Here is a 27,761-nt window from a genome sequence, read left to right as displayed (position 1 = left end):
AAACAGTGAGAAAGTTGTTCTGTGTACTGCCTCAGGATTATACTGTACTTGTGGAACTAGAAGACCATCAGTACTTTTAAAAAATAGGATAGCTATTTCATCTATTCAGAAAATTTATTTATGGATTGCCAATCAGCAAGCAATACATACATTTCCCTGCCTTTAAACTGACCAATTCCTAATAGCCTTTGGTGAGAAGTTCACTACGATAAATATAGCTTAAGAAATAATTCAGAGAATTTGGCAGAAAATCATGGTACCTTTCTGCAGGGTATTATTGGTTAATGCTGTATCATCTGCTTATACACAATAGCAGATTTAAAAAAAATAAAAGGTTTGTGTTTTTTTTCAATTCTAGTTCTTTTAAAATATTGTTGCTAAGTACCTACATGTTGCTTAACTAATTCAAACTCCAATAAATGTAGTTAATTTTAGAATGCCAGTATTGTACTTTTTATTAATTTAATAAATGTCATTACTGTTCACCAACTTAATTCTTAACTTTGATTAATTTATTCTACATTCTGAAAAAAACACTGAGGTGATTTAAACAGAGTGAGAAGTCTAATAGTGTCAAATGTTTAAAATGTTTGGGCTGCAGATTACATTATCTTAATTTTACAGTCAACTGTTTTTCTGTTCCTGCAAGTGTTATAACTATATTTTCAAATATGTATGCAATAATAAATTTGAATACTGCAATGGTGGCATCCTTATAATAAAGTTGTAAATTTTGAAAAATGTGTATTAAAGTAATACAGTGAAACAGCAAGACAAAAGGGGCAAGCTGGGAGCCTTTGAACAACTGAGCATTAATACAGAAGCTTGAAAAACTGAAACTATCATTAGTAAACTGTATATGTAGAAAAAAATGAAAATCTATAGAACTCGGAATTGTTGCGTATGCTGAAAATGCAGAGATTTGTTAATTCTTTAAATTAATTACTTAATATAAAGATCTGATCATTCACACATCCATGAGACATTTCAAACCCCATGACTGATACGTTGGTTAGTAAAGGTAGCAATAAATAATTCTGTTGCTTTTTCTATAAATATTTATCCTTCATGGTGTAACTTCATAATAAACTGTTTTTTACTGACGTGTATGAGGCACAGAGCTGTTTCCTAGGCAAGCATTCTTCCTCAGTTCAATATTTTACTCCACTGTTATTGTTATTGAACTTTAATAATGTTGTTTCACAAACATACTTGGTTTCTAATTGTATTCCTAAGGAACGACGGAAGTTTGGGCCTTTGGGTTGGAATATTCCCTATGAATTTAACTCTGCAGACTTTACAGCCAGTGTTCAGTTTATACAAAATCACCTAGATGACTGTGACATCAAGAAGGTGAATACTAAAATTTTCGTACAGTGTATTTAATTGCTTTGTACAGCATCTGTAATTGGATTTTTTTCATGTTACTATTTATAATAGTTTATTCATTGCTATTCTTTCAGTGCAGCTTCTAATGATCTAAGTTTCAGATTCTGTGTAAGACAGTCAAGCTGAAATATTTTGTGTGCTATCATCCATGTAAACATATTTAATAGTTATGAATCTCTGAATTTTATCTTGGTTTTTTCAGTACCATATATAAAATATTAACAGGTTTATATTATATCTGTTTTGGAAGGGGAGCTGAAATACTTGGAGTTTAACGGAGCAAATCAAATGTCTCTAAGGCTGCCATTTAGTCTTCTACTCTTTATCAGGGAATACAGTAATAGAATACCCATTCCTTGCAAAACAGCACTTTCTCAGGAGACAAAGATGAGGAACTTGAGGGAAGGGGAAAAAAAAAAAGAGGAGAGGCAGTAGCAGCTGAGAATAATGTCAGGTCACACAAGAAATAATGATATATATTTCTAACAGCAGGATGAAACCAAACTCTACTATGCAACTCTATTATAAAACTATAGAGCTGAGCTCAGAAAATACATTAGAAGTGAAGAGTCTTTTCAGTTTATGTTTCAGAGCCTGATGAGCTTCAAGTGATATTAAATTACAAGCTGGTTATTGATGATATTGGTGATACTGAAATTGCAGTTGATATTCAGATGATACTGAAATTACAGTTGTTCTTTCACATCTTAACTATAGTCTTCTATTTACTTTACTTGCATCCAGGGAATATCATGGAACACAGTACGCTACATGATTGGAGAAGTACAATATGGAGGCCGAGTCACAGATGACTTTGATAAACGACTTCTTAATTGCTTTGCAAGGGTGAGAGACCTTGAAAATAGTTTTTTGTCATTTGGTGTTGGCAGCTGCAATACAGAAATCACAAGACCTTCTTCCTGCTAAATATACACTTCTTCACCAGTTTATAAGACTTTAGTGTAAAACTAATTTTTAAAAACATCATTCTTGGGAAGTGAGCTTCTTCCCCTTAGCTCTGAGTAGCAAAGTAATTGTTGGGTTTTTTCTCTTTATTTTTTACAGGTATGGTTTAATGAAAAGATGTTTGACAGCACTTTCTGTTTTTACACTGGATATAAAATTCCTGTGTGCAAAACCCTGGGAGAGTACTTTGAATACATCCAGTCTCTCCCTTCCATAGATAGTCCAAAGGTCTTTGGTCTCCATCCTAATGCTGATATTACGTAAGTAGGACTCAACACACTGAAAAAAACCAAAAAGACTCTTTCCTTGACTATTTGGAAAAAAAAAAATCCCTATGAAATGCTCAAATAAAGTATGTTTTTTATAGGAAATCTAGGATTCATGTGAATTTCACTATAGAATTGGAACACTTGATGTGTATGTACATGGTTATGAATGCAATATCTTCAGCTATGTTTTGCACGTTCTTGTAGAGCAGTTGGAATTCTTCTTATTCCTCATTCTTTTATGTGAACACATGGTACAAGGTTCTGTACAGTTCAAGTAGAGAAAGTTTCTAATGTTTGCTTTCTGTTCCAAGTAGTATATTATTTTTCTACACAGTCATTACATGATTCTCTGTTGTCTTTGGGGTTACAGCACACCTTTGGATGCAAATGCAATCTTTTGTTGCCATCAGTCCTGCACAAAATACTAACACCATTTAAAATTGTATCTTTGACCTAGTTCTCTTTTTCAGAAAATGTGTGTAACAGCTTGGCTTTTATTTCCTTCTAATGTCCTGTGAAAGGATATGAATAATAATTTATTTTTTTTTTTACACTGCAGTTCTTAATAATTCTGCCAGGAAGTAATTGCATTTTTATTATGTCCACATTCATTATTTTTTAATGTAGCTTTTTGTATTATTAAACAAACAAACAAACAGTTATTTAATTGCCCAACTGCTGTGGAAACCTAGTGTCAGATTTTTGGACAAAACAGTAATTTCCCCACAGTTTTTCAGGCTCAAATTTGAGAGGCTTATGCTCTATCAAAATCCCAGTATTCTAAGCATGCTGTGAGAACAGTACACAGTTTGTCAACTCTGCCTAGCACCCACCATTATAAATACATACTTCTAAAGAAAAGAATCTAAGAGTAGATTCTGTTTCAAGTCATTCTCTGATACTTGCAAGACCTCCCTTCCAGAACTAATTAAAGAAGAGCCAAAGTTTAACAGAGATCTAAACAAAGTCCTAAAGAGAGACATGCTTTGGATCCAAAATTAGGCTTGTAGGAAGGCTAATTTATAGAAGGAAACTTGAGACTAACAGTTTTGGGGGAGCTCTACTGAGTAGGAACAGCTTTAATTTCTCTCTGCTACTGAGATTTACTTCTGCTTGGTGCATCAGCATATTCCTGCTATTTTAGTAATTTTTCTGGATATTTTCCTCTGTAGGTATTTCTTTAGAAACTGGGGGAAATGTTCAGCAACTTCAAGATTTTTTCTGTGTCTTATTACAATCTCTTAGAGGCAGCTATGCACATGTACTATCTATTTCATCTTTGACACACAAGTCAAATGGATAAGCATCCCATTCGTTATAAAAAGTTGCATTAAAATTCTCATTATAATATCCTATCAAGTCATCTCAGTCTATGCAGAAGGCTTAAGGGTAACTGCTGGAATTGGAACCCTGAGACAACCAGGACAACTTCTGTTACTATTACTAAGAAACGAAAGACCTTATCTCTCATTAGTTTAGCAGGACAATTTTCCAGTTGAGCCAAAAGCTTGACCCATTGATTCCAACTGTAAGACTTCATTGTGTGTCAATAATTTCATCCACTTGGGATTAACACCTGATGTCAATGCAATGTTGTGATTGATTTTAACTTGCTATATGAATCATAGGCTCTGAAAAGGCAACATAGTTAACAGGTACCTGAGCAGACAAGGAATATTCTAAAAATCTTCTGTCAAAACCACTTCTCCAGTTGTTTCCATAATGAAGCCTTAAAACTAACTGAATTTTTGTAAAGCTACTGCAAGCTGTTATTAACCAAGTGAAGACAGAGCAAAATCTCCGGCTGTCCCTTGGTGAATGCAAGGGTTTGCATACCATGTTGCAATAGATATTGCTGACTTTGACACAAAGCTGAGAGATAATGTTTCTGTCAAGCTGCATTTGTTCTTAGTTTTAACTTCTAGTACAGAATACTCCTGATGGCACAGACTTCAGCTATCCAACTGTGATAGGTTGTTGAATCCAAACTCTGTAAGAAAATATGATTAGTCACAGAATGTTACCAGTTGGAAGTGACCTCTGGAGATCATCTAGTCCAACTTCCCTGCCCAAGTAGGTTCACCTAGAGCAGGTTGCACAGAATGGCATCCAGGCGAGTTTTGAATGTCTCCAGGGACAGAGACTCCACATTAATAATACTTCTGGGAGCAAATAAAAATCCATAGAAAATTCCTTCATTTTTTCTTCTTAGGAAACAATTTGCATTGTAATACTGCCTCAGGGAAAAAAATATAAGCAGGTCTAAAGTGCTTTATCTTACATACTCGATTTTAGAAAACATTGACAGTGTAAATGAGATTCATTTAATGTTGCTTTAGCTTCCTTATGGTTACCCATTATTTCCTTTACTGTAATAGAGGAAAACAGATAATTGTGAAGTGCAATTCCTCTGATGGCAAAGCAAACATTTAAAATACATGAGCTCAATCAGGCTTCTTTGCATTACCTATTTTCTCCTTATTTCCACACTGGAATATTTTTTTTTTAAATTATGTACACATTGAGATGTGTCTTTTTGTCTTTCCTATTTTTATTTAATATAAAAGTCTTCTTGTTCAAGTTGCTATTTCTGTTCCTTTTTGCTGCTTTATACAAGATTCAGATTATAATTTATCCTCTCCAGAGGAATTCTAGCTTGTGTTGTTGAGGAAAGAAATATTACTTACCTTTGATTCTGCTTTTTTGAGGTTTCAATCTCCAGTGTTGTAAATCCAGCAGCTTTTATCATTAATCTTGAAATACCTCCAGGGAGAATGAATTTACTAATTGATAAAGAGGCAGCTTGCGGAGTTGTGCCTCCACTTCTTCCTTCTGCATTCCACTTTTAAGAAGTAACTACATGAGGGAAACACTCATCCTTGTTGCAAAACTTTTGTTGCTGCTTTGTTGTTTTTCTTCTAAGCAGTAGCTGCTTACAAGTTCTTATCAGGTGTATGACACTTTCCTCCCTTTCCTCAGAATCCCTAGAAGTCATGAGATAGTTTTTTTACTACCACCTCACGTTCTCAAAGGTTGAGACAGAGCCTGTGGAACTCTTCTTAGCCCTGAATCACAAAAACGGCAAGTGTATAACAGAGTGGTCGGAGGGAAGTTCATATTCTTTACAGCCACAGAAAACCACATTGTTCATGATCAGTGTGTTCAGCTTGGTGCAGGATGCAAAGGAAAACAGTTTCTTCTGAGAGTGGTGGTGATGCAGTCTGTTTTTTCTCAACTTTCAAGTTGTGTGTTCTACAAAGTATCCTTTTGATGATTAAAAAATCTGTGGAATTTATAACCTATTTCTTATCCTCTCAGATACCAACGTAATACAGCAGCTGATGTTCTAGATACTATTACCAATATTCAACCTAAAGAAAGTGGTGGAGGATCTGGAGAAACTCGTGAAGCAATTGTTTATCGTTTAGCTGAAGACATGCTAGAGAAACTTCCTCCAGATTACATACCCCATGAGGCAAGCTAATCTTAATTCTTTTCTTACTGTTCACTCGACTTTTCACATAAAACAATCCAGAAAACAAACCTTGAGCTGTGAAGAAAGATCTTATAGCTAGTAACAGATTCAAGCAATGAACCAATATCTTTATTGCTATCTGTGTGCCTTGAGATGACTTTTTTTTTTTTTCCAAATCAAGACATCTACCAATTTATCAGGGAGGTAGGTCATGGAAACTTGGGCTTCTGGAACTGCATTTGAAGACATGGAAAAAAATCAGTCTTTACTTTTTATGACAGCAGGCTCCTGTGTCTTCTAGGTGAAGTCCTACTCTAGCAAAATAATGAATAAATGGGTAGTATCAGAAAATAAAAATAAAACCTGCAGCAGTTCTAAGGTGATAAATGTTATTTGAATAATATGAACAACAAGTCTGTTATTTACTTTTCTGAACACAAGAAGTTAAGGTGTCACCTATGACAACAATTTTTCAGCATAACAGATTGAACTGAATTCCTTTTACACTCCTATGTTTTAGGTAAAAGCTCAACTAATTAAAATGGGACAACTTAACTCTATGAACATTTTTCTTCGGCAAGAAATTGATCGAATGCAAAAGGTGATCACAACAGTCCGCAACAGTTTGATTAATCTCAAGTTAGCCATAGAAGGAACTATTGTTATGAGTGAGGCAAGTAAAAGCATAATAATGTATGGAATATTCTATTTTACATTATCACCTTGATTAATTTAGCTCATGTATTATAATTTCATTCCTTCAGAATCTGAGAGATGTACTTGATAGTATGTATGATGCTCGAGTTCCTCGAGCATGGAGAAGAGTATCTTGGCATTCTGCAACAATTGGCTTCTGGTTTACTGAACTTTTGGAAAGAAATACTCAATTCTCTACTTGGATATTTAAAGGAAGACCAAATGTGTTTTGGATGACTGGATTCTTTAATCCACAAGGTAAGGGTACTGAAAGGACTTGAGTAATGCATTTTATCATAACATAATGGGTTTTACTACACATCTAATTTAATATTAGACAAAAAAAAAAGTTTTCATCACTGTCAGAATATGTCATAGGAGCCAAGATGAGAAATGGATTCCAAAAAAGAGCTTAGATAAAGTCCTGGGAAACAGGTCCAGTGGTAGCAATAACCATGACTGTCTGAGGTTAAACTTTGAATTAGGAGGTCCCCAAGATCCAGATTGCCAGAATCTGAAAGAATGCAGAAATGAAAGGATTGATGTGCCATTTTGCCTGCTGCAATATTATTTCACTGAGCATCCACCTTTGTCTAGTGTCAGAAACAGAATGTGTGTACAGTCTGTACATGTGTAAACACATGTAGTTAACAAATAAAATATTTTATTTTGATGATAGATTGTAGTTTGAAGATATGTAGCATATCTTCTGAAGTAAAGATACTTAATGTTAATGATACAGCTTTTAAAGAAGATAAGCTTTTCCTGTGGTTTCAGTTTCATTCATGTCAGACTATAAGTTGCAAGTATGGAAGAGATTTAATCTAGGACAATCTGTTATTTATATGCTCCACAGTAGCAAGAGAAAGAATTTTTTTACTGTGAGAGCAATCAGTTGCTGGAACAACCTCCCCAGGGATGTGGCAGAGTCCCATTGCTGAAGGTTTTCAAGATGCAATTGGACAGGGTGATAATCTCATCTTGGTTCCCTTTCCCATAAAAGGATTGACCAAGTGATCTTTCAAGGTCCCTTCCAACCTGACCTATTCCATGATTCTGTGAACATGCAACTGTACCAGAATTTATAGCAGTTATCTATCCTACAGAGAATCCTCAAACTGTAGATTTCACAAGTATTTTCATTTCACAGGTTATTTAATAAACAGTTTGTTCAAATTCATCAAAGATCTACTAAAAAGTGCAAGTAAGCCTTATCTATCATCTATAGAATCATAGAATCATAGGGGTTGGAAGGGACCTCGAAAGATCATCTAGTCCAACGCCCCCGCCAGAGCAGGGTCACCTAGAGTGCATCACACAGGAAGGCATCCAGGCAGGTTTTGAATGTCTCCAGAGAAGGAGACTCCACAACCTCTCTGGGCAGCCCGTTCCAGTGCTCTGTCACTCTCACAGTAAAAAAAATTTTTCTGATATTGACCTTAAACCTCCTATGCTCCAATTTGTATCCATTACTCCTTGTCCTATCACTGGTCATCACTGAAAAAAGCTTAACTCCATCTTCTTGACACTCACCCTTTACGTATTTGTAAACATTGATGAGGTCACCCCTCAGTCTCCTTTTCTCCAAACTAAAGAGACCCAGCTCCCTCAGCCTTTCCTCATAAGGGAGATGTTCCACTCCCTTAATCATCCTTGTGGCTCTGTGCTGGACTCTTTCCAGCAGTTCCCTGTCCTTCTTGAACTGAGGGGCCCAGAACTGGACACAATACTCCAGATGCGGCCTCACCAATGCACAATAGAGGGGGAGGAGAACCTCTCTTGACCTACTAACCACACCCTTTCTAATACACCCCAGGATGCCATTGGCCTTCTTAGCCACAAGGGCACATTGCTGGCTCATGGTCATCCTCCTGTCTACCAGGACCCCCAGATCCCTTTCACCTACACTGCTCTCCAGCAGGTCAGCCCCCAACCTGTACTGGTGCATGACATTTTTCTTCCCCAAATGCAAAACTCTACACTTGCCCTTGTTAAACTTCATCAGGTTTTTCCCTGCCCAAGTCTCCAGCCTGTCTAAGTCTCTCTGAATGGCAGCACAGCCTTCTGGTGTGTCAGCCACTCCTCCCAGCTTGGTGTCATCAGCAAACTTGCTGAGGGTACATTCTGTACCCTCATCCAGGTCGTCTATCATAGCTTGATTTACTTGTCACTTTAGAGAAAAGAGGAAGAAAAATTTAACCATATCCATGATTAACAAAACCTGTTACATTATTAGATGCACCTTCACAGAAGAATCTGATGTAGTCTGCACAACTGCACACACAAAAGTCTTGTGAGAAACTTCTCCCATGTGACAGCTGTGAGGTGTTCTTTTCATTAGGATTAACGTCTGAAATCCTTGTACATATAATGAGTTACCTTCATTATATGATACTTCTGTTGTCACTGGCCTTTCTGTAACCAGAGCTCTTAAAAAGTACTAATATTAAAGTCTTTTTTTGATTCATTCTCACAAAAGGTTGAGGTGCCTTAGCACATCCGAAATACCTTTAAAAGATAGTGTTTGGATGCTGGTTAAAACCTCATTCCATTTATATCACAAATGACACAGCTGGAAAGCATATTGATCTCTGGTGTTTCAAGAGTAGCACTCATGGACCCGATCCTTTTGACCAAAGAAAATATTTAGCCTAATAGTGAACAAACCTGGGATACAGATAGTGTTGTTCTTGATGATTGCTTCAACCTCTGTGTTCCAAAAGAACTGTTGAATAGATGAAGTCTATTAAGCACAAGGGTGTGCTATGGCTAGGGGTGAGATACGTATAGTTACTGTATTCATAATACTGCTCACCAGGAAATTCTGAGTAAATCAAGTCACACAGTGAAGTTTGAAAACTGACTGGCATGAGGCAAATCAGAAATTGGACTCCCCTGTGCTGCCATTGCAGGAAAATCTAGCCTGATTGCACTGGTGAATCAAGCTCTAAATCTATCATTGCATTGGCAAATGCATTATAGTGTTAAAACATGAGGAATGTATTTTCACTTTAGTGGAAAAATCTATTTATAGTACTAGAAAGTATCACAAATATTTTTTAAAAAAACTGTTGTCATTTTTATCTATTATTTTTGTTTGTCTCCTATAAATTTTTGTTACTAAGAAAGAAATCATGGTGGTGGTGGTGCAATATTCCATTCAATAGATATAGCACTTGGAAGGAACGAATATTGTATTATAGAGATAAAATTAATTTTTAGCAAAATTTATAAGCCTAGATCAGATTGTTTTATTTTTATCAGTATATATGGCATTTGGAAAATGAATCCATGTTGATTTCAAGTACTATATAATTGTATTTACATCACATATTAATATTTTAGCTGTGACAAAATTGGATTTGTCCGAATTAGCATGTTAAACCACTTCTTACATCTTCAAATACTGTCTTCTACTGCATGCCCATGTACTTCCATTATTTCCCCTGTCTTGTCAGTATTTCATTTGGTGGTTTCTCCTCCTTGTAGATCCTTGCCAGCCCACAAAATGCTAGTCACCTTTTCTTTTATGCCCTATCAAGAAGGAACTGGTGCCATTTAATCTTTAAGTATTTTCAGGAATCACAAGTATGCATTTCTCTGTTGTTATCTTTTCTCTCTTTGCCTCTGTCTCTTTCTGATGACTCCAAGTAGTACTTCATCTAGTAACATAAAATAGCAGCTATTGTTTTTTTTGGTGAGTGCGTTGTCATCGCCTGAGACACTTATTCAGAAACTACCAGGTATTTGCTACAAGTGTGTAATTTTTGTAGCTTTTTCCTTTGTAACACATCCAAACTTCTTGGCTGCCTAGTTGTTTGTCATCTTGTGCTCATACTATTCAGTCTTTCACCTGTCAAACCCTTTTTTTTTCAAACCCCTGTAAAGTCTGTTCAAAGCAGTCCTCCAAAGATCACTTAACTCGTTGCTTGATTGTGTCATCCTCTACCTTCATTTCTGACTAGGACCTGCTTTTCTTTATTAACAAAGCATTTTCTTTTTCATCCTTCATAGGCACTGCTTTGCCTAGATTCCTCACACTCATATATTTATTTTTATTATTGTATTCACACACATCTTTTTTGTTTTCCAGCAGTGAAATTTATTCTTTTTACTTCTTTAAATTAAAAAAAAAAAAAGCTATTTTTCTAAGTTGCCTCTACATAAAGACCAGATCATATCTTCTCTACCTTCAAATTCCCTCTTGAACCACAAATCTACCATGGATCCTGTAGGTGATGGCCTAAAGATAATTTGCAAGTCAGCATCCTGAGCAAACCTTTGTTAACTAAATCATTCAATAGACAAAGAAAAGTATATTATTTGATGTGCCATTTAAAAATCTTTTTCTCAGTGTAATGCATTCGATGCCACTTTTGTCATTTGGTCCTATTTTGGCCCCAAAGCAAAGTTTGTTATTATGAGTCAGGGTGCTCTTTTTCAATAAAACTCTGAATATCTTTCTATAACATTGAGTGCAAAACCATGCAGATAATGGAGCAAGGTGGGTTTTTTGTCATGTGAGCTATGTACTAAATCTCTGACTTAATTTCTCAAGGATTCCTGACAGCCATGAGACAAGAAACAACTCGAGCACATAAAGGCTGGGCTTTAGATACAGTTACAATACATAACGAAGTGCTAAAGCAACACAAAGAAGAAATCACAGCACCTCCTTCTGTATGTATGGCAGGCAAAGATGCTCCAGTCTTAATTTCAGTCTTTAATTCATAATGTGCATCCCTCAGTCATTTTGAATCACTAGAGGAAAAAGTTACTATTGCCTTCACCTCACTGGTTTTGCTTAGCATAGAAGATAAATAGCAATCACTATGAATATTTTTTTATTTATTTATTTTTCAGTTACAAAAATATTTTATTAAAATAACCATTTCATTGTACCAACTCTTGATTATTTTTTTTAATTTATAGTAAACTTTATATCAAATTGTGTAGTGTATAGGCTTTATTAAACAGCTCTTATTTCCTTCCATTTCAGTAGAATTATGTTCTGAAAAAGGATGATATTATAGTTTAAAATTAAATAGTTTGGAAAAAATGCATTGATGTCAGATTTTTTTTACTATAAAACATATATTCTGTTTAATGGTTTAAACCAATTTCTCAGTTTACAAAACATCTGATTTATTTTGTGTGATTTATCTGCTAATCTCCACACAGGAAGGAGTGTATATCTACGGGCTATACTTGGAAGGTGCAGGCTGGGACAGAAGAAATGCCAGACTCATTGAATCTACAGCAAAGGTTCTTTTTGTCCAGCTGCCTGTGGTGCATATATATGCTGTTAATACAACCAGTCCTAAGGATCCCAAGCTCTATGTTTGTCCTGTTTACAAGAAGCCTAGGAGGACAGATCTGAACTATATCACAGTGATCTATTTAAGGACAGCAGTGTCTCCAGATCACTGGATATTGAGAGGAGTGGCTTTGCTGTGTGACATTAAGTAAGCTGGTTTTCATTGCATAACAGAAACAGAATATAAGACACATGTAACCAATTACACGTGTCATTCTCCTACTGCTTTTTATCTGGTGACCATCGGTCATTCTACTAGACTTTTTATTAAAGTCTTGGGTTAATGAAATTTTTCCTCTGCTTCCAGTAACATCAATTATTCAGCTATTTTGGTGACAGTTTTAAAGTAAAGATTTCAAAATATATTCACTGATTGTACTCTTTGGCATTTCCATTATATTACTTAAAAAAAGGAATAGTTGCTTTCATAATAGAATTAATGTAATAAATAGAATTGAATAGAACACAACAGAACTAATGTAATAAAATGTTAAACCTTAAAAGAGAAAAACTTAGCATATGCAGCTTCTAGCACGTGTTTCAGTGAAATACGATGACAACAGAAGACAATGTAGAACATAAAAAAAATAAAGTTCTCTTAGATACAAGTTCATAAATATTCCTGAATTCTGTGTGGTACTTTGCAGGAAACTATATTTAAGACAGAAAAGTGTATTTGATCCATATTTTTTGCTTGGAGTTTTTGAAGGTTCAGTTGTTCTTGTTAAACTATATAGATTAAGGAAAACTACACCAGAGATGTTTGTTCTGCGATATCTGACAGAGACCAGTATGCTCTGTCCAGATGAGCTGTGGGAACATAGCTGTAGTAGTACAGTAGTGCCAACTACCCAGTATGGGGTTTTTTGTAATTCAGATAGAGAACCAGGTTAGCTACAGGTGAGCCCCCTCCTTGCCTGCCTTGCCTCCCCTGGTGCCTCTGTATAACAGGTATGAGGCTCTGGATGTGGAAGGCCAGTTGACAGATGATGGTTCATCTATCCCAGAGGTGTTGCCAAGGTCAGAAAGGCCTACCCTTCAGACCACAACCACCTCCTCTAGGAAGAGAAACAGGTTATAGCTGAAAGTGAGTCCGTTCTGAAGGGAGCAGAGTGTTCAATATGCCAGACAGACTCTCCTCTTAGGGAAGTCTGCTGCCTCCCTGGGGCCCAGGTCACTAGGAAACTTCCTAGCCTGGTGTGGCACTCAGACTGTTACCCATTACTTCTCTTCCATGTGGGTGGCAATGAAGCCACAACACATAGTTTAAGTGTGATTAAAAGAGACTTCAGGACCTTGAGATGGTTGGTGAGGAAGCTGGGTCACAGGTTATTTTTTCTTCTCTCTTTCCAGTTGTGGGCAGTGACATTGGAAGAAACAGATGGACACAGTCTATTAATACATGGCTCTCTGGCTGGCTCATTAACAGAGCTTTAAACTAGATTTAAAGGGGAGGGTGATAAGATCAGGCTTCCACGTGACAAGCTGTGGGATGATACTCCAAGGTTTAGAGGGACAGAGTGCTAGCAAGAGCCCTGAACCTGTTGCTTATAGATGTGCTGGGTACACTGCAGCACACTTGAGGTCCTAAGGAGACAAGCCAGGGGCTCCTGAGGCAATTGGAGCCAACAGGGAAGCATTGGAGAAATACCTCAAAGGAATTCCAGCCACCCCAGCCAGTAAGTCAGATTCACTGGGGGCCCCATTTCAATGCCTCTATGCAAATGCACGCAGCATGGGGAAAAAACGCAGAGTCAGAGACATGCACGTGCCTGGAGGGCTATGTTCATGTTGTCATCACAGAGACATGGTGGGAGGTCTCCTATGACTGGAGTGTTGGAATGGAAGCATACAGGCTCTTTAGGAAGGAAAGGCAGGGAGACGACAAGGGGGTGTTGCCTTCTACATCAGTGATCATCTGGAGTGCATAGACCTCCACTTGGGGATGGATGAGGTGCTGATTTATGGGTCAGGGTTAAAGGAATGGCAGGGACAGGGGTACTATAGTGGGGGTCTGCTATTGGCCACCTGACCAGGAGGACCAGGCAGATGAGGCCCTTCATAGGATAGATAGGAGTAGCCTCATGTTCACAGGCTCTGGTCCTCATGGGGATCTTCAGTCACCTTGTTACCTGTTGGAGGGAAAACAGCAGGGCATAAGCAATCCAGGAGGTTCCTGGAATGTGTTGCTTATAACTTCCTTCTCCAAGTGACAGAGGAGCCAATGAGGAGAGGTGCTATACTCGACCTTGTTCTCTCCAACATGGAGGGCTGGTGGGGAATGTGAAGCGCAAGGGCAGGCTTGCCTGCAGTGAGCTTGAAATGGTAGAGTTCAAGATCCTTAATGCAATGAGGAGGGTGCACCACAAACTTGCTACCCTAGACTTCAGGAAAGCAGACTTTGGCCTCTTACGGGACCTGGTAAGTAGAGTACCATGCGGTAAAGCCCTGGAGGGAAAAGGAGCCCAAGAAAGCTAGTTAGTATTCAGAGATCCTCCAAGCTCAGGAATGATGCATCCCAACAAAGAGGAAGTTAAGCAAAAACACCAGGAGGTCTGCACAGGCAAACAAGGAGCTCCTAGACAAACTCAACAACAAAAAAGAAGCCTACAGAGGGTGGAAGTAAGGACAAGTAACCTTAGGAGATAAGGAAAGAGCAACTCACGTCATCTACCTAGACTTGTGCAAAGCATTTTATGCTGTTGGTGTCTCTAAATTGGAAAGACATGGACTTAACAGATGGACCACCAGGAGGATAAGGAATTGACTGGACCATTGCACTCAAAGAATTGTGGTCTACAGCTTAATGATTGTACTCCCAGGGCAGGCATCACACAATTCAAACTGGACATTGTAAGATGTAGTACTTGTGTCTGTACCACACAAGCAGGTTATTGCTGAGGCAAGTCTAGTTGTATAAAACTTTCTTTTAAATTTAACAACAGTCCACTACAAAGGTTGAATCCAGAGACAGACTTTAGAAATAGAAATACCATGGTTTTTATATAGGAGATATTAGAATGGCTACATAAATAACTGCTGGCATGTATGACTTATTTTTATGCTCTCTTATTTTCATTACAATTTCTAATTTATTAGATATAAGTACATGCAAAGATAACAGACAATTTGCTTTCTTCCTTGCAGCTTCAGATGACTTACAAGCAGGGCTGTCTAAGAATGGAAATGAATGATGGCTAGGGTCACCCTCTTTTTGGAGGGGATGTTCATGATGCGAAAAGCTATGGCCTCAAAAGACACTGTGATTAACAGTTTGTGATCTCCTTCTCACTGGGCACATGAGCACAAATAGTTAAATTGCTGTAAGGTAAATGGCCGTGAAAATTCAAATGGAAAGGATTTAACTTGCATATTTACAGTCGAGGGAATTTAATCCAAACAAACCCTCTCTCCCTCTCTTTAGTCATAGCACATGGGAAACCCATGAAACAGGTTCCCCGTCTCAATCAATCACCCAGGATCTGTTTTTTGATCCAAAATGCTGGACTATCACCTCTTTCTCAAGAAACACATCCTGTTCCACTTCAAAGGATATTTTTCTCAAAAGCCTATTAATCAGACTCTGCAGACAAGCTACCAAATGCTTGTCTCAGCATTCAGGAAGCATTTTACTGAGGTAATTCAGGTCCTACCTACTAGGTATCCCACTGCAGAGTAGACAGAAACAATCTGTCGTTTTGGAAAAAAGGAGCATTATGATGATTGCGTAAGACGTATCAAACTGTACAAGGCAGTTTTCCTTTTCAATATTAACGTTTCCCTTGGTGAGAAGATATTGAATTGAGTGATTTCCAAATAATTTCCTCAGAGAAGAAAGCTACCACTACAAAAGAGGGAGAGAGGAGAGTAATATTTCTGTCAATTTCACTTAATAAATAATACTTTGACTTTACTCTTTCCATCCTTTGTTCTGTGATTCATAGCTTCCTACTTTCTTCTTGTGATAAATAAGGAGAGAACTTGAATGCTTTACAGAGTATTTCTTACCATTGTTTCCTTTGTGCAGGCATCTTTACACTTTGCTACTAGCAGCATTTAGAGTCCAAAAATACAATTACCAACAAAGGATTCGTGAACTGGGGATTTTTAATTAGGAAATCTTAATGATGAGTCGAGGATTGTGGTAAGAAATGTAAACTGTAGTAAAGTTGTTTTCTAATATATTCTATGAGTGCAAACAACCTTTATATTAATATACTTCTAAGATGTTTAAATATAGGAATGACTGGGTCAGATTTACAAATTACACAACCCAGGGCCATAGTAATTCTTAAATAACATTTTATGGAAAAGATTTGAAGTAATTTCATCTTTATAAGACAGAAAATGTAAGCTTTGTATTGCAATTAGATACCTATTTAAACCATTCCCTCCACACAATCATTAAATAGAAAAAATTCCCCAGCACGGCTAGATAGACCCCAAAAGTAGATAGAGCTGTGTCAGTTCATTATGTAGTTTATACAACCTTAGTTGAAAACCAAAAGAAAATCTTTGCACTCATTCTTTTCTTGCCATCAAAAAATATATAGCCTGAAGCGTCCAAGCCATTCTGTCTGACAGCTGAAAAATGGAGCTGTCCATTTTGTTTAAGCACTATCGTTCTGTGCATTTACATACAACCAGGCCTTTAAGATCTGGAACTGCAAAGTAGCAACAACGTATGTTCCTTCATTCTGAGTCTGCATCTACAATAACACACATGATAATAATCTGGGTGATTTCCACTGCTGCTCTCCTGCTCTGTGTAGCTACCATGAGACATTTCATGTACAGAGCATGTGTTCCTACATGTGGGCAGGTAAATGAAGTAAAAGAACAATTAGCGCTTATAAGCATTAAACTAAAAATAATAAGATTTAAAGCATAAATGTGTACGAAAGTAGCCAGAAGTTTTCTTGCTTCTTAATGCACTATACATTGAAAAGTTTTGTACATTGTTCTTTCATCTCACTGTTGTTGCTGTTGCCGTGTTCTGATACAGAAGACTGTAAGACCGGTTTGAACATTAGAAAGATGCCAAATTGCTCACTTCCCAAAGTCCAGGTTTCAAGGTAAAATTCAGATGATTCAGTTTCTCCGAAGATATTGAAGCATATATGGCTCCAAGATAAGATGATCTCCCTTTTAAACACCAATGTGCTTTTAACTGCAGTTATAGCTTGTGTGTTTGTAACTCATTTGCATAATACTACGAGAGCAGCCCTTGTTTTTACCCAGGAAATCTACAGAAGGATTCAGCTTAGATGAACTTTTATTTAAATAAAGTAGGTATCTATATGAATTAAAACTCTCCAAACACCACTCACATGCAGTGATTCAACATTAAATTCTTTTGCTTCCTTTCCTAAGAAGGTATTTGAAATTTCTAAGTGATTTATTTGATTAACTTCTTAGTTGCTGGTCCTCAGCTTGGACACTTTAGCTGTTATTAAGCTTGGAAAGATCTTTATTAAATGTTCCTTTTGGCTTTGTGAAGAAAAAGAATAAGCCAAATAATATTCACTGCTGCAGCACACTACAGTTAGGAAACACAAGAATATATAGCTAATAGCCTTTCAGGCACCTGGGCAACTAACTCTTACACAGGCACTGTTCAGGGCAGCAACCCCCTCCTTTTTCATATAAATGCTGAGTTTATGTAAAACACTTCATTCTCCAAATCTCAGCAACCCTGTACCTTGCAACTTCAAATCTATACAAACTAGAAAGGCACTCACTAAGAGTTTAGATCTATTTGCACTGTGGTTCTTTCCAAGAATTGTATGTCTCTATCCCCTAAAAAAAAAAAAATCATAATGAAAGACTGTGTTTATAAAAGCAAATAATTATTGGTCATGGAGAAGCACAAAGTGCGTAACTTGCATTGAAAACCTGGTAACATTCCTTAGGATACTGCCTAAAGCATCTTAGGAAAATGTCTCTTACTCAGCAAATATCACAGCAGAAACATGCAGTTTCTCCATGAAATGGATCTTTTCTCTTCAGAAAGCTTCAGAGACAAAGGATCTGGTCTCATGTAGGACAGGGATGTTACTTTCTGCAGCCAGGAGTCTAGCAGTCATAGTTTTCAGAGAGTCCGAACCCTTGCAAAAGGCTTTATCTCTCACCCATAGGAACTTCCCACAGCAAGCCACCATTTTTTCTGTTTCTGCAGAAAAGGCTTAACACTGAGCTTTTTAAAAATGCAATTTTGCCCTCAAAAGATAATAAATTCCATTAATAATGCTCAACAGTCGCAGGAGTACAATAATCCCTGTGTTGCAGTGTGCCTGCAAAGTAGCTTCTCCTTAATACATCTGAAAGGTTTGGTCCACCCTAGAGGTAAAAAACAAGAGAAAACTTACGAAGTCCTGCATTTTAAACAGCATTTGCAGTCCTTCAGCTAGAAAAATAGAAGTGTTTGCCTCAACAAACAACATTTTTAAGTTGAACAAGCATCCTCAACTCACTGCATTGTATTTTTCAAACTGAAAGAACCCCAGCTCCTTTCAAATTTGGAAAGTGTCATTTTAATGCTTCACTTTGATATTTTCAAACTGTTCTTTTCTTAACACAAAGATCAAGTTAAATTTTAGTATTGATAAAATCATAAAAAAATATAACAGAAATCCAGCAAACTTGGGTTTTAGAGACAAGTTTAATAATAATACTACTAAGTAATAGGACAAGGGGTAATGGTTTTAAGCTGAGAGAGGGGAGATTTAGGTTAGATGTTAGGAAGAAATTCTTCCCTATAAGGGTGGTGAGGAACTGGAACAGGTTGCCCGGGGAGGTTGTTGATGCCCCATCCCTGGAGGTTTTTAAGGCCAGGTTGGATGAGGTTTTGTGCAACCTGGTCTAGTGGTAGAGGTCCCTGCTCATGGCAGGGGGATTGGAACTTGATGATCTTTGAGGTCCCTTCCAACCTTAATGATTCTATGATTCTAAGTATCCCCCTGCCCGAAAAACAAACAAACCAACCAAACCAAACACACCCCCACCACCAACAAAACAAAACAAACCCAAAAAACCCAAAAAAAAACCACCACCAAAAATTATTGGACATTTTATCTGTAGGAAAATGATCTTTCTTTTATTATAGTGACTTAAGTTAACAGGATTTGTTCAGTCTTCTGAAATTTGATAGTAGCTAATTAATGGGCACAATGGAAATGTGCCTGTTCAGAGTTTACTCTGATCCTTTTTCTTTTCACTCCAAAAACATTCCTGTAGGTAACACTAGTGATGTCATCCTACCTAAAAGGGTGTGTTTCTTTTTCTGGAAAGCAGAATTATTCCAGAGTAATAGATGTCACCCTCACAGTGCTAATAAGGCGCTAAAACAGAGACATCAGCCTATCAAGCTCTTGTGAAAGCAGCTGGCCCGCTGCTGCACACAGGTGCTGGGAGTCATCTTGGGAACAGAAGTCATAACTGGGAAACTTAATTAATATGCCTGGTGCAGAAACAATAGACAGCAATAGAGATTTACATGGGAAGAAGGTGCACCACCATTTCTTTCCCTTTATTTCAAGGTTTATGTTGCTTGGCCTGAAGGAAGCTGGAGGATCTTTTGGTCGGTTGCCCAGTATTTTTGTTTGTTTGTTGAAAGCATTTGTGACCTGCATGGTCTTCAGGTGCCAGGAGGTAAGGCCAGCCAGCCCACAGCACTTCCAAATGGACATGGGTGTTTTACTTCAAAGAAAACATTCCTATGTGGTGTAAGCAGGCTTGAGCAGGGTCCTCTGTTAGCCTTTCAGGGGAGTCAAATTACATAGTTAATATATAATAGTTAACAGCCAGCTATTAGTTTTCTTAGTCACATTTCTCAGCAGTCTGGTATTGCAAATGCTCTCTGGTTGCCTCCTCCAAGGACGTGGGGTAACTGCACATAACAGAAATGTGTTTTTTACAGAAGTTTCTTAAATCTATGTGTAATTTGTCTAGCACACACTCACAAAACCCAGATTCAGGTAAAATAAGCAGGCTTTTCCCTTATTTTGTGGTTTAACCTGGTAGGCAGCTAGAACAACCCCACAGCTGTTTGCTCACTTCACCATATGGGATAGGAGAGAGAACTGGGGGAAAAAAAGGTTAAACTTATGGGTTGAGATAAAGACAGTTTAATAGGAGAGAAAAGGAAGAGAGTAACAACACTAAAATCAAGTGAGGCACGGCACAATTGCTCCCCCCCCACTGACTGATGTTCAGCTAGTTCCTGAGCCATGGCAGCTCCTGGCCAACTCTCCCCCCAGTTTATATACGGAGGATGACATCACATGGGATGGGACTATCCTTCTGGCCAGTTTGGGTCAGCTGTCCTGACTGAGTCCCCTTCCAACTCCTCGCTGGCAGGGCATGAGAAGCTGCAAAGTCCTTGACTAGTGTAAGCACTACTTAGCAACGACTAAAACATCAGTCTGTTATCAACATTGTTCTCATACTAATTCCAAAACACAGCAGTGTACCAGCTACTAAGAAGAAAATTAACTCTGTTACAGGCAGAACACCCTATCATTACCTTCATCCCTTGAGGCAAACTTTAGGTATGGGTTTAAATCTTTTAAATCCAAGGGCTCAATGATTTCCTTAAAAATCCATCTTTTCATCATTCAGGGTGACATTGCTGTGGCTGAACCTGCTTTTTCAATTAGATATTTATTCTTCCTTCTCTGTGTTCCCTAAGTCTTCAGCAACGGCTGTAGCAGACATACTCATTCTAAAGGAACAGAATATTTATTTTACTAGGATAGTAAAATAATTAATCTCAGTGAGAAACTGCCTACTTTCAGTCCATATCCGGGGCTAAACTATAGCAGTGACTCTATAATGTGATGACCTCTCCTCAGCCAAAAAGAGGAAGCAGGAAAAGGACGAGAGACTTGTTGTTGTTGTTGTGGGTTGAAAACAGTTTTAATGAAACAGCAACACTGATAAAGTATACAGGGTTATTGCTCAGCTGAGTCCTGGTGAGAAGGAGGTGTCCTAGGAAGAGGAGCTCCCCGTCCTCAGCCTTCCTCTTTATAATGAGTGAGATATTTATGGTACAGGCTCTACCTGTTTGTCAGCTTGGGTCAGCTGCCCTGACTTCAGCTCCCAGCTAACTGGAAACAGCCCGTACTCCATGGCTGGTCTATGGTTCCACCCCAGCAAAACCAGGACAGCAACACAGAAACCATCACCTGAGGCAGACATTGGGGGTTTCAGCTAGCTTAGGGTGTTTGGGGATCATCTCTTCTAACAGATGAAGATGTATGTTCTTTCCTTCTGCTTTGGCAGTATTTTTTTCCCCACTTCAATCTTTGTTTTTTTCTCACTTTAGAAAAGTGGAAGGAAGTGTCTTTTCACCCTTCAGTCAACCAAAAGACCATGGCAAACTCTTTCTGCCTGGAGATATTTGAGAGGTAACTGCTGTCCTGGCAATTCGCATGCTGACAAATTTCATTATTTCATGACCTCACAGCATCGATGCTCTGACTAGCTGCATTCCCAAGGCATCAGCCTGATGCTGTGTTGTATTTGAAACTAATATACATCACTAATATTTAAGCTATTAACTTCTTTCCCCAGTTCCCTGTTTAATTTTCAGCTTTCCTTCGAAATCTGTTAGGTTCCATATGCTTTATTCTTCCAGATGCTGCTGTGTAAGCTCACCAAATATCTGTGATTTACTGAAGGTTTAGTTCTGCTAGTCAGTGCAAAGTGAATACGTAAGGATAACCATACGAATCAAGTACAAAATAAATTCAGAGCACCTTTTTCCTAGGCAAAGGGGTTCTCTAAATCCTCCAGATTTGCACGTCCTACCACTGCTAGGACTGACCTATGCCCTGACTTTAGTTTAGAAACCAAGCTCTGATCTGACATGCAGCTCTGCAAATTCGTGGTATAAATGGGTAACTGCATGTACTGTTATTAAAAACTCATGAAACCCAGGCGTCACGAACAGCATGAAAACCACCAAGACGCTCAAGCCTGGACACAGATAAAAATAAAAGAAGTTGAAGGGGCGGGAGACAGGCGTTTTCTCGGCTTTTTCTTTCCTTTCCTTTCTCCTTCCCCTCCCAAAGCAGCCCTTGACGCTGACGACACCAGCCCCGTCGCCCCGCCGAGCCCACCCCGCAGCCCCCGCGGGCCGGCCCGGCCCGCACCGCACCTGGGACAGCCCCGTCCCCGCCTCCCTCTCCGCTACAAAAGCGGCCGCCGGGGATCCCGCCGCGCTCTCCGCAGCGCTGCCGGCGGACTCTCCGCGGAGAGCGGGAGCTTCGCCGGGGCCCCGCGCATGGGGGGCCGCCCCGGACATGCCCTTCTCCCCGCAACCGGCGCTGCCGCTGGGCTTCGCGCTCCTGCTGCTGCGGGCGGCCGCGGGAAGGTCCCTCCCGGCGAGGCGGGTGAGTGCCGCGGCGGGGCCAGCGCCGACCGCGCAACTGGCGCGGCCGCCCCGATCAGCTGTGGCTGCGCGGGCGCTTGGCCCGCCCTGCCCCGCGGGTCCCCCCGGCGCAGGCAGCGCTGGCGCTGCGCCCGGGGGGCCGCGCTCCGCCGGCGATGTGCGCGGCGCGGAGAGGGCGGCGGCGGCGGCGGCGGGGGAGCTGCGGGACGTGGCTGCGGGACGTGGCCGCGGCTCCTGGGGCTGCCGTGCGCCTCGGGGAGAAGTGGACAGTTCAGACCGTTGCTGTCTGGGTGCCCGCGCCGCGCCTCGCAGCGCAAGGAGCGGCCGTCGGGGCCGGGGGGTTGGTGCGCGGCGCCCTGCGCGGCTCCAGCGCCCGTCCCGGGCGCTCCTGCCAGCGAGGGCTGGGGTGAGCGGGTTGGGGCAGGAAGGGGAGGAAGAGACTCGGACGATGCACCAAGTTTGCGTTTCAGGCGAGCGGAGGGGGAGGAAGCGAGCGGAGACGCGGCCGCTGCGAGGACGTTGCCCTCGAGGTAACGCGTCCCCCCCCTCACCCACAGGAAATGATACGCGCGTTTGTCGTGTCAGACGCATGAAGTGCCGTGGGAAAAGCAGAGCGGGGTCGTGGCGGGGGGTTGTGGAGCCGGCGCTGAGCGGGACGCGGTAGGAGCGGCGGGGGAGCCCTTTTATCGGAAGGCGAGCGGCGGTGGGCAGGGTCTGCCCCGGAGGGCTCGGCTCGCCTCAGCGCTGCTTCCCCCAGGTGCTTCCTTTGGCAGCGGCCAGGTAAAAGATAGGAGCCCGCTGGGTTTCCCGCTTCCCTCGCGGGAGCGGTGGAGCTGCCAGCCCTGCCGAGCTGTGCCGTGCGGGCTTGGAGGGAGGCTGGAAGGAGGCTGCTCCGGCGGGAGCTCGGCCGGGCAGGGCGCACAGCGCCGGGTGGGGGGGAAAAACAAAGTGCAGTTTGTTGTGAAGAGCAACGAGAGGCGATGGGGAAGAAGGAAGGGGTGATGGACAGGGAGGGAGTGATGGACAGAGAAGGCTAATTGCAGTTTGGCGGGGGTTGGGGACAGAGCAGGACAGGAGAGAGTGGTGAGAGGGCAGAGATGACAGGAGGAGGGCTGCTGCTGTAGGGAGAGCGAGGGCAGCCTCAAAGCTGAGGTTGTGGGCAGCAGAGGTTAACGGAGGGGCAGTGAAGCTGATGATGGACCAAGTTTACTTAAGGGAGCAACAGCCACAAGTTGTGTCAAGAAACATTCCAGTCAGGAAAATCTCTTCATCATAAAGATGATCAAATACTGAAATGGGCCCAGCAAGGCTGGGGAGCCTCTCTCCATGGAGATGGTTGTTATTTGACAGGATAAGTGTTGAGCAGCTTGAGCTTGTACCACTGAGCAAACTAATGAAGGGGGTGTCCAAGAGGAGAATCAAAGTGAATTATCCGTGCTAGCAAAGAGCACTAGAGGTCTGACACTAGAGGATCTTATCTGCCAGCTTGTCTAGGGCAGTGATTGTGCTTGTTGTATGCTGAGAGTACATACTTTGTTCAATCCTAAATGTATGAAATCATGAGACTTTGCTGTTGGGAGTTTTTTCTCAGGTTCATTTCGAAGTAGTGTTAAAGCTAATACTTAAACAGAAAACAGCACTCCTTAGGCAGTAGTGGGTAGTAAAATCTAGGTGATAACAATCAGCTGCAAGTCTTCTGGTTTAATCTGACTACAGTTTACCTTTGCTCTCTTGTTCCCCAACCTGTCAAACCAGTGAGAAAGAGTAGAGGGAGAAATCTGAGGATGTACATACAAGGAAGAAAATTTTAAGCCCAGAGGTTTTTTTGAAGTGATGCTGTGTATTTACCATCATCTTAAATGCAGGGTGATTGGAAATTGCTTAATAAGTGCTTAGTTCTTCCCTACTGCATTGAGGGTTGTGAAATGACCAAGAGCTGGTAGCACACGGCTGCATTGCAGGATCTTACTAGGAATGACAAGCCTGTGTCCTTTCCCTGCTTGGCCTTGAGCAGCAGTGTCCTGCTGCTGACAGAGCTGACATGCAGCTGGCTGCTGGTTTCCTACCATCTGGTTCTCTCTTGTATGTGGATTTGGGATCCCTGTTTTTCTATGTAGAACTTATGCTTAAAGGTTTGTTCGGATAGTCTCGAATGAAGTAGATTAATTATAAGTCAAGAGCAGACAGGAGCTGTGCTACAGTTCTTAATTGGAGGTTCTGCTCTTCAAACTACCGTGGTGTTTCTGCTCCTCAGGCTAGAATGTGATTACAGACCCTGTGTGGAAGTACAGACAGTCGAATTCGGTGGAAAGGCTGCAGATCTGTTGCTTTCCTCAGCTCTTCCAAAGTGCTCTTCTATGAGAATAGAAAAGTACTCACATCAATATCAGGCCTTTAATTAGAGCATATGGGTGTTTAGGTATGTGTATGTTGTTGGTGTTCTTGATTACTATTTGTGTTACTTAGGCTTATTTAGCTACATTCATTAGTCTGTTCTCCAAACCAACAGTCAGCATGACTTAGGTTGTATGTGTTAGGGGTGTATATAATTAGTGCTACTTGCTAATGCTTCTGCAGCTACTTCTAGTTCTGCAGCATCTGCTGCTTTAACCATGGGTATCTGGGATTAGGTATTTGTCTCAGGGAGTTCTGGCCTTGAATCCTGATAAGCCATGATGTAACGATGTAAGAATGTAAGGGACTGGTTTGAAATGCCTTGTTAGTCTGCTGTACTCTGCCCTTGACAGCACAGAGATCCATGTGTGTTTGAATGTCCCAGCACAGGCCATGTCTAGTTTGACTTACTGTCTCCTGTTACATGCTCTACCACTGTGAGAACTGAACTAAGGCTTCTAACTACAATTGTTGTATAGATTTGTTTTCCTTAAAAGTCATTAGAGTGGGAAAATGGCTATAGAGCTTGGCTAAAAAACACATAGAAAAGTGATGTGGAAGCTGATGACTCCATGCAGAAGCAAGGAACAGAGGTTGGACTGCATCTTTTTTAGTTGGGTTTTCACTTGGGCAAAACTGCCTCTATACCTAGGTTGACTAGAATTTCTGAGTTACCATTTGTTCTCCATTTTCTGCTCCCAGACGCCCAAATGAACCTGGTGTTCTTGTTGCCTCCAATCTGAAAATCAATATGTGCTAGACCAGTCTCAGCAGCATGTACTGGCAGTGAAGGGAATGGTGAACAGACAAGGTCTGACACTGTGCCACCTAGCTGTAGTTATTTCCAAAGGATACTTGGCTGGCTCCTAGGTAATGGGCTTCTTTCCCAGGGATATGGTAAGGTTCTTAAAAACTTTGTATTTCTAGGCCACTTAAATTAATTATTATATTAATTACTTAATACAAAAAGTTAATACTGATTAAATTGCTGTCCCAAATGACTAAAACCTTTTTGTATTAATAAGATGATGTGGGTTTTTACTTTTTTAGAAACAACTCTGATTTTCTGGAAACTTTATGAAGCTAGTGACAGCATGTGTTCTATAAAGCCAGATGGCCTAACACAGTAAATCTGATTATACAAGCTCGAAAGAAGATATGTATTTACTTGTTATAATATCCCAAACCTAACTGTATGGAGAGTGGGGAAAAAAACACTTTAGGCTGAAGAAGCCTAGGATACCAGATCTCCAAGGGCCAAAGGAAAGGACAGGACTGTATTTCATACAGCAGAACAGTGGCCATTTGCATTGTTTTGCAGCTCTGATGGTCCAAGCAAGTTAAAGTTAGTGAAAGAGTAGTCAAATCTTTTTACCTTCCCCATATTTCTAGTACTATTACTGCATCACTGTGGGCCCTGCCTCCCCCCTTTCCTCCTCCCCCCCATCAAACTAGGCAGCAGAGTAATATGAACCAGTTTGGAAGTAAATATTTGAGGTAAAGTGGGAGAAGATACAGCTGAGCATGGAAGGATGTGCTCTGTGGCCATACGAGCAGTGAGGCACGTAGCTCTCTTCAGTGAGAAGCAAAACTTGTATTCTCAAAGTGACGGACGTGATGGAGCTCTGTTGCTGTGATAAAGTTCAGTGAAACTGGGCCTGATACACAAAGCATAAACAGTTGTCTGGTGCTTGTCAAATGGATTTTTAAAGGTATTGTATCATATCCTGTTTCTGTTAGCCGGTCAGATTAAATTGAGCTTTAATTTACCGCATTGATTGATCGCCAGTTGCTTGAGAGGACAAACCAGGAGGAGCTCTTATCAGTGAAATCATAAGGCCTTTGCTAGTTTATAACTTGGAGAAGTCCTTGGAAAACTGATTGTTTCCTTCTGCAATGCTGTAGTGAACTGAAAGCTATTATCGTCGTGTTTGGTTTGTTTCATTAAAAGCTTTTGTATTTCTTTCTCTGTGGTAAACCAATGTATGTACTGCCTCCAAGGCTGTCAGCTCAAGTTTCCTTGGCCCGGTGCATCAGTTCTATTAGTTTGTGTCTTAACAAAAGTAAGCTTGCACAATAGCAGATATGTCTTTGCTATGGAAAAAAGTTGGCAACTCAATAGATAAGAGACCTTCTATTTAAACCCTACAATGCTGTTTTCTTGTGAGGTTGAATTAAAACATCAGGCAGAAAGTCCTTTAATTAAATAAAATCTTCATAACCCAACTTCCCGAGAGCAGACTGAGTTTAAACCCTTGCATCTAATGCTTTCTATCAGAAGAGGGATAGGGTTAACAGTATCTAGGAATCTCTAGCTTGCTGAGTGGAAGGTAGCCCCTTCAAATGTCATAGGTTTATATAAAATGCCTCAAATTTGAACTTACGATGAGTGAATGTAGGTTTGCTGCAGGTGGCTGTATACTGTTCTTTGATGGCTTTTTGTTCAGTATTGGAAACTAGTATTTATAAATTGCTGGCCTGTGATTTGCTGCATTCCAGTGATCCTTTGGTGTGAACGTGGAGGAGCTTGTGAAAGGCTGGCTGTGATCTTCTCAGGGAGGAGAAGAATATCCTGGCAAAGATGCAGCAGCAGCATCTGCAGTATGTAAGTATAAGCATGGAAATCCACTTCTTCCACTGCTGAAGGAAAGCGTGGACCCACGCGAAGGGAAACTCCCTGCTTTTTATTGGGACTTCTGTAAGCCTTACAGGCAGTGTTCATAGGATACAGTGTGGCAAGTCTTTGTGGAGGAGAACATGAGTGAATTTCCACCAGTTATCTTCCCCTTAATCCTTATGGTCTTCTCTTAAAAAAACAGAGCAACAACCCTTCCCTCTGTTGTACATGAAGAAATTGATGTG

General features: G+C 40.3%; 2 protein-coding genes across 3 annotated transcripts in view; both read left to right on the top strand.

Moving 5' to 3' along the window:
• Nucleotides 1–12,571, top strand: part of DNAH8 (dynein axonemal heavy chain 8) — a 132,861-nt gene extending 120,290 nt beyond the window's left edge. The window contains exons 86-93 of the mRNA XM_051615043.1: nt 1,237–1,353; nt 2,134–2,235; nt 2,455–2,615; nt 5,943–6,099; nt 6,620–6,772; nt 6,864–7,053; nt 11,354–11,475; nt 11,977–12,571. Coding sequence (XP_051471003.1) covers nt 1,237–1,353; nt 2,134–2,235; nt 2,455–2,615; nt 5,943–6,099; nt 6,620–6,772; nt 6,864–7,053; nt 11,354–11,475; nt 11,977–12,264 — 1,290 coding nt within the window. The 3' untranslated portion in view covers nt 12,265–12,571. The remainder of the gene's footprint in view (nt 1–1,236; nt 1,354–2,133; nt 2,236–2,454; nt 2,616–5,942; nt 6,100–6,619; nt 6,773–6,863; nt 7,054–11,353; nt 11,476–11,976) is intronic.
• A 9,877-nt stretch (nt 12,572–22,448) lies between these two features.
• Nucleotides 22,449–27,761, top strand: part of GLP1R (glucagon like peptide 1 receptor) — an 88,037-nt gene continuing 82,724 nt past the window's right edge. Inside the window, exons 1-2 of one of the 2 annotated variants that reach the window (XM_051613332.1) lie at nt 22,991–23,035; nt 27,399–27,504. In XM_051613332.1, the coding sequence (XP_051469292.1) occupies nt 27,481–27,504 (24 nt within the window). In that variant the 5' untranslated portion in view covers nt 22,991–23,035; nt 27,399–27,480. Of the gene's footprint in view, nt 22,507–22,990; nt 23,036–27,398; nt 27,505–27,761 lie in introns of those variants that run through there. The other variant, XM_051613333.1, reaches the window with a different exon arrangement.

Source organism: Apus apus, chromosome 3, assembly GCF_020740795.1.
Source record: "Apus apus isolate bApuApu2 chromosome 3, bApuApu2.pri.cur, whole genome shotgun sequence".
Taxonomy (NCBI): domain Eukaryota; kingdom Metazoa; phylum Chordata; class Aves; order Apodiformes; family Apodidae; genus Apus; species Apus apus.
Note: the sequence above shows the minus strand (reverse complement) of the source record. Positions and strands in the feature narration are given on the sequence as shown.